Source organism: Tasmannia lanceolata, unplaced genomic scaffold (assembly GCF_043159265.1).
Source record: "Tasmannia lanceolata isolate RefF3 unplaced genomic scaffold, GAP_Taslan_0.1 ptg000031l, whole genome shotgun sequence".
NCBI lineage: Eukaryota > Viridiplantae > Streptophyta > Magnoliopsida > Canellales > Winteraceae > Tasmannia > Tasmannia lanceolata.
The window spans coordinates 1,076,908-1,084,111 of record NW_027518708.1 but is presented as its reverse complement, the minus strand read 5'-3'; the positions used below and the strand labels follow the sequence as shown (position 1 = coordinate 1,084,111).

General features: G+C 43.0%; 1 protein-coding gene and 1 long non-coding RNA gene across 2 annotated transcripts; both read left to right on the top strand.

The window, feature by feature from the left end:
- The first annotated feature begins 884 nt into the window (after positions 1–884).
- On the top strand, positions 885–1,563 carry LOC143859533 (uncharacterized). Its single transcript, XR_013239277.1, has 4 exons — positions 885–1,007; positions 1,085–1,177; positions 1,256–1,360; positions 1,465–1,563. It is a non-coding gene; the product is annotated as an uncharacterized LOC143859533 (long non-coding RNA).
- A 4,392-nt stretch (positions 1,564–5,955) lies between these two features.
- On the top strand, positions 5,956–6,990 carry LOC143859516 (uncharacterized). Its single transcript, XM_077370196.1, has one exon. It carries the CDS (start codon positions 5,956–5,958, stop codon positions 6,988–6,990), a length of 1,035 nt encoding a protein of 344 aa, XP_077226311.1.
- The last annotated feature ends 214 nt before the right edge of the window (positions 6,991–7,204 follow it).

Sequence of the window (7,204 nt, the reverse complement as noted above, 5' to 3'; positions counted from 1 at the left end):
GAGAGTTCCTTGGCAGAGCTCTCCTTCACATCGTGGATGATCCTAGAGGATGTAGGGACTCATTTCCTCACCATCTCTCAGATCGGGGTCCACAAAATGTTGCTTTATTCTTAACGTTCTTACATTTGTAGGCTTTGTGTACTGAAATACTTATAGCTGCTCTCTTTTGAAATTTGATGGATACATTATGATCTCCACTTAAATGTCAAATCGTTAAACTATTATCAATTTACAGTAGTTGTATGCTTATTATTTAAGATATTAATCTCAACTGTTAATCATGTACAAGTGATCAGACATGAGGAAACGCAATCTCACTATGCCACCCTCACATTCTCAGGCCCAAGATTCACATGATGATTGCCAGGCACGAGAGCGGGATGACCAGGCCGAGGATCTGGATGATCAGGCCGAGCACTTGCATACGCAGCCCTCCTCTGTTCCTGAGACACATGATGTTGCTACCTCATCAAGGAGGACACACGGTCCCACTTTCTGCAAAGATACATGGGGACGCCCTAAGAGTCAAAGGAAGAGAGTAGAGTTTAATAAATTTGGACAACCTGTAAGAAAAATAGGGAAAAAATTTACAAATTTCTTGAGCACTGTAGCAAGACTTGGGAAGAAGTTACCAATTGACCAATTCGACTGGAGGCAAGTGCATAACGAACAGAAAGAAGATGCGTGGGAAGTGTTCAGGTACGATGAAAATGAATTGTATTCTTAACTTCTTACATGTTAGTTTAGGAAGCTAGTATTATTTTGATTTTAAATTTTGTTATAATTCCATAGTATGAAAGGCTTCTTACATGTCAATTTAGGATTATTATGATGTCGATGAGATGCATAAGAGTTGGACACTGAGTAATATCGGTACAAAATGGAAAGATTGAAAGTGTTATTTGAAACGTAATTACTTCGATCCTGGTCTCCTATGCACGGATGATAGAGTAATCAATTCGCAGTGGGAGGGTCTCTGCACCCATTGGCAATCATCGCTTGGTCAGGTAAAATGCAATCTTATTTTGGTTTTAACATTATTATAAAAAAAATTAACATTATTATATTTGGTTGCTAATTTCAGAAGAGCAGTAAAACGAACAAGCTTAATCGATCCAAACAAAGCATTATACACACTGCAGGGAGTCAGAGCTTCTCATGTAAACGCTGTGATGTGGTAATTTCATGAAATTTTAATTTAATTCATCATTTATATACCAGTTTTGACATGATAAAATTGTTTCCGTGTTGACAGGAGAAAGAAAATGGTGGCAAGGTTCTTACTCGCCCTGAAATGTTCAAGATTACCCATACAAAGAAAAATGGGAAGGCTGTTGATAAAGCATCAAAGGATCTGATGGTATGTTATTATATATAATGTTCAAATTCTATATGCTATTTTTTTGTTTATTTGTCCGGTTTTATGTTAAGCTTTATTTATTTTGTTTTTTTTTCCATTTTCAGAAAAAATTCGAATAATACGAGATTGAGTATCCTGAGTCTTCCACTAGCAACATTGCTACTTCCAGGGATGACGTCTTTGCCCATTTCATGGGATCAAAGAGATGTGGCAGGAGGTGGCAGGGTACGACTGATGGGGTTTGGTACGACCCCAACTGATTGTTTTGGGCTATTACCGAATCACATGGATTATCGGAGAATGATTGAAGAAGAGAGAAATGATAACGAACAAATTAGGGAGGATTTTTGCCAATTTAAGGAGGAGATGACCCAACAGATGCAGGATTTCATGTCAAATTTCAATCGTAGCCAGGTAATGTTTGAAATTATGTTGGATACAAGATACAAATCTGTAAAATGAGATTTTTGACATAACTTTTCTATTTTGTAATAATTTTAGAATACTGCTGAGGCAACTCCATCATGAGATGTGACTTCGCCCTGCAAGTCACCCATCTTGCTCCTCCACAGAGGTATAACTGATTTTAAGTTTTCATGTTCTTAATTCCAATACTTCACTGCTATCATTGACTGTGTAATTTGCAAGTTTTCATTTCCCTAATGTTGCCTAGGTTGTTTTGATGAGCTTGTCACGACCAGGGGTTGAATTGGCCAAAGGACTTCTTGTGAGCAAAGATCTGACGATGATAGTTGATGGCACACCGATTGGATACGGATTCTCTCTTGTTAGTATCTGGGTTATAATAGTGGGCGATGAACTTTTGGTAAGACCATCAGGACGGGCCAAAACGATTAGAGATGTGACAGGAGGACATGTCGTTTGGCCATCTTTCTGTGTATGTTTATGATACAATTTTGGTTTTTAATATATTTTTTTATCATACATTTACTAATCCGTTTCTTCTTCTTCTTTTTTGGTTTACTTTCTTTGCAGGTTAAACAAGCACCGAGCAATTAAGTTACTTTTATGTTTTTAGTACCTTTCTGTAGTTATGGACTTGGATCTTAACTATTTTTTGTAGTTACAGATGATGAGTGACATCATCATTGGGACATGCTAAACTATAGATAATCTTCATGTGAATAGTCGTTGGGACATGCTATTGGTTTGTATCCAATTCCAAATTTTTTTGTGGACGAGATAGCTAATGGATGATTTTGCTGATGGTCATATTATTTTTGCTTGATGATTTTTATATCTTAAGTGTGCATAAATATGGAGGTTGATATGAACTACTGATCAGGTAGCAAAGGGATAGGAATTGCATTCACCATTGCTTATTCTTTTGTTTCCTTGCTGATGTAATTTTTCTTTAGTTTCTTTGATGATGCACCTTTTATAGTAGAGTTTTTGGTTTTGATGCTTTGATTTTCGATGGCTACCTAATACGAGGCCCTCTGTACCGGTGCAAGGGAGAAGTTGTCAAGTTGTGGATGGGTCATGAGTCAAGAGTTGACAAGTGTTGCTCACTTTCCCTGGAGACACGAGATCTACGATGAGAAAGGTAGTTCCCATCTATCAGCATTTGATATAAAAATGCTGAGATAGATAGTTCCCATATATTAGCATTCTCTCACTTTCGTTCTTTTCTTCTTTGTTGTATGATCCCACTGAAACTTTCTTTTAATGCTTGCAGAAATTTGTGTCTGTAGAGAGCTTAGGATTTAGACCTAGTACTTTGAACTATTTCCTTCACAAAGGTATGTAACTTGAATAATAAAGCTTTTCATTTCCTTTTATTCTTTGAGGGTGTTGGGCTTTTATTTTGTAGTGGGTTTATGTCTACCATATGCTCTGTTTATCTCCCTTTGTTTGATTATGTTTACATGAATGCATCTATGTGTACATTTCAAAAAAAAATATGAATGCATCTATGTGTTTCTATGTATGTCAGTACATGCATATATTTTTCTGTGCATACATAAGTGTAGTGTCTGATTTTATCCAACGGTTGGAACCTGTTGGGGGTAAAATCGGTATACACGGTACCGACCCTCAAAACTATCCTCCGGCGCCCTTCTAGATCAATTCAAACCCCACAAGTAACACTCACTAGCAAACGTGACAAAATCCCCTCAACATTTCTCCTTAGCTCGTTGCCGAATTTCAAAGGGAGAAACACTATTGTGGGGATCTCGCTCCCAAACGATTAATCCGGACGGCCGTTATACGTAAGGCGCGACTTTTGAATTCAAAACATCCCGCCTAAGCCACTATCCAAGATCTCCGCCCAGAATCACAGGAAATCATATCTCCATGATCTCCTTCTCCATCCATCACGGTCCACGTAGGATAAATTAAAGGCCTAATTGATATCTCCAAGATCGTGGGTCTCCTCCCCTATAAAAAGGGGTCTACACACTCAAGCAAAGGCATTCCATTCTCCTTTTCCTCCTTTGGTCTTGTAACTTGATTTGACCCTCTCCCATTCCCCGTCCATTGTCTGTGATTGCCTATCTCTGACTTGAGTGTCCAAGTGGTCGTCTGGAGCCACAACTCCGGGCCCACTGACGCTTTCTCTCTGAGTGCAGGATTACAAGTTCTGTGAAGCTAGTTTGTGCAGTCAGATTTTGGGCGTCATCAGATTCGCGACATCCGCGGGAACGATGCCAAAGTCGAAAGCTACCTTCCAACCTAACGGTGGAATGGTTACGAGGAATCAAGCAAGTCAACGAGACAACGAGCCGCCGGCGGAGACGGGAGAAATAGTTGGTTCTGGCGACGCTCCTGTAACTATGACCGTATTCAACCAGCTCACACAACAACTTCGAAGTGTCGCGGCCGCCCTCCAACAAGTGCTCCAAAGGATCCCTCCCCAACCGACGGCGCCACCTCCGCCTATAAATCCACCGGGAGAAGGAATTCTTCCCGCCGAGATTTCAGAGGAGCAAGGATCCTCAGAAGGATGAAATCCTCGGAGTCAAAGACCCCGCCAGTATCAACATGGGTCTGCCTCAATCACCAGCCCGCCACCCGACCATCGCCGTGATAGTCCACATCGAAGAGGCAATGACCTAATGGTGGAGCCAACGAATCTAGTACATCGGGTCGATGATCAGGATACCTCTGCCAAGAGAAAGTCCTACAAGAAACAATCAAGCAGAAGAAAACCCCACCAGCATGGTCGATCTCCAGTGTCAGATAAGAGAACTCCAACATCAAATGAAGGCGCCCTGCGACCCGGACCTCCTAGCGAAGGGGGATAGCGAAATCACTTCTCCATTCGTTCCAAGAATCTCCAATGCGATCGTTGCTATGAATTCTGACATGCCTCGGTTAGATCTCTATGACAGATCATCTGACCCTCTTGAGTTTCTCCGAGCTTACCGCCGTGAGATGGTAATCAGAAATGCTTCAGACACCACGATGTGCAAGGCCTTTTCCGCCTACCTAAAGAAAGACGCTAGCAACCGGTAAAGTCAGTTAAGGCCCAACTCCATCGAGTCATTCCACGAACTGGGAAAGGAGTTTGTCGCTTATTTCGTTAACAGTCGGCCCCGAAAGAAGCCGGCCGATGCTCTTCTGACTTTACGGCAAGGAAAGGACGAAACACTACAGAAGTTCATCAGTCGGTTCCAAGTGGAACTCCACCAAATTAACAAATTGAACTTTGATATGGTCTGCGCCGCGCTTTGCCATGCCATCCGAGATAGAGATATGAAAGTAGCCTTGAATGTGAATCCTCCTTGTGACCTCCAAGAACTCATGGCCACTGCGGATAGATACATCAATAATGAGGAATCATTTGCCATGGAAAGGGAGTTAGAGAACACCCGAGGAAATGAAAAGCGGAAAGACGATTCTAGGGCGCTACCGAGTCATAAGCAGGTAAGACACAATGATTGATATAATCGTCGCGCTCCAAATCCCCAGTTTGAAAGTGTCAACTACACTCCATTGAACAACACCATCTCAAATATCCTGTACGAAATCCGCGATAAAGAGCCCATACACTGGCCCGAAAGAATGAGAAACTCGGGAAAAGGAAAAAACTCTAGTAAATATTGACATTTTCACCAAGATCATGGGCACACCACCGACAATTGTTATCATCTTAAGAATGAAATTGAAAAGCTCGTGGAACTTGGTTGGATTGATCATTACCTTCAAAACCCCCAAGGACCCAGCAACGTCCCAGATCCGAAATTCACCGGCTAGACGAACATTGTCGCTCACCCAGCCACCGGGCGGAAAGTAGTAGGCAAAGAGCTTTGGACCGAGAGGAAGCACATAAGATCACCAGAAATATCGACACCATCTACGATGGTCCGGCATCGGGAGGGCCGACCAAGGAAGGACGCGCCCTCTATGCGGGACAAATCAACTCCGTAGAAAATCCCTCCAAGAAGTCGAGGTCGGATCCGAGTCCCAGTGTACCCATCACCTTTACCGAAGCAGATTATGGAACGATAGATCGACAGCATGATGAAGCTATGGTAGTCTGACTCACCATCGCCAACTTTAACGTAGGTCGAATCTTGGTAGACACTGGAAGCTCGGTCAATGTCCTCCATCAAGACGCCTTCACCAAAATGGACATCAGTAGTGATAGGCTAGAGCTTGTTGACTGGTCCATCTTCAGATTCTCCGGAGGAAAAATCAAGGTACGCGGGAAAATCAAACTCCTTGTAACATTTGGAGCTCACCCAATCCAACGCACCATCATGCAAACCTTCGTGATAGTTTGCGTCCCTTCCACTTATAATGGAATCATTGGAAGGCTTGCGCTGAACGAACTGGGGGCAGTGGTTTCCACGGCCCATTTGAAAATAAACTTTCCCAAAAAACTCAGCTTCGGGGAAGTTATCGGCGACCAGGAAAAAGCTCGCGAATGCAACGTCGCCCTACTAAAAAAGAAAAAGGCTTCCAAAGAAACCTTCCCCATTGGTGGTCCCGACCCTCGAGTTGAGGTAAAGCAGAGAGAACCGGTCGAGGAGCTCACGAAAATTCCTCTGTTCCCCGGTTCCGACAAACAAACCGTCCAGATAGGTTCCCTCCTATCAGGTAAGCTTAAAACTGACCTTGTAGATTTCTTAAAGACTAACTCGGATATCTTAGACTGGTCCGCCTCTGACATGCAGGGAATTCCCTCAGATGTAGCAGTTCACAAGCTGAACGTAGACCCTAACTCCAAGCCAGTCAAGCAAAAGAAACGCAATTTCTCCACCGAAAGACAAAAGCACATCAAGGAAGAAGTAGACAAACTCCTCGATGCCAAATTCATCAGAGAAATTCGCTACCCAGAGTGGCTTGCCAATGTCGTGATGGTCAGGAAATCCAACAGCAAGTGGCGAATCTGCATAGATTTCACGGATCTCAACAAAGCATGCCCCAAGGATTGCTATCTGTTACCAAGGATCGATCACCTCATTGATCCCACCGCCGAACACGAGATGCTAAGCTTCATGGATGCATTCTCCGGCTATAACCAGATCCAGATGTATGGTCCCGACATTCCAAAAACCTCCTTCGTCACCGACCAAGGGTTGTCTTTTACGAGGTCATGCCTTTCGGCCTCAAAAATGCTGGCGCCACGTACCAACATCTCGTCAATAAATTTTTGCTGAACATATTGGGAGGAACATGGAAGTATATGTTGATGACATGCTCATCAAAAGTCTCAAAGCACAGAGCCACATCGCCGACCTCGAAGAGGCCTTCGCCGTACTCCGCCGAAACCGAATGAAGTTGAACCCCGCCAAGTGTGCCTTTGGGGTTACCTCCAAAAAATTCCTAGGTTTCATGGTCAGCCAGCGAGGAATTGAGGCCAATCCCGAAAAA

Coding starts and splice junctions, on each gene's coding strand:
- LOC143859516 (XM_077370196.1), top strand. CDS start 5,956: ATGGACATCAGTAGTGATAGGCTAGAGCTTGTTGACTGGTCCATCTTC.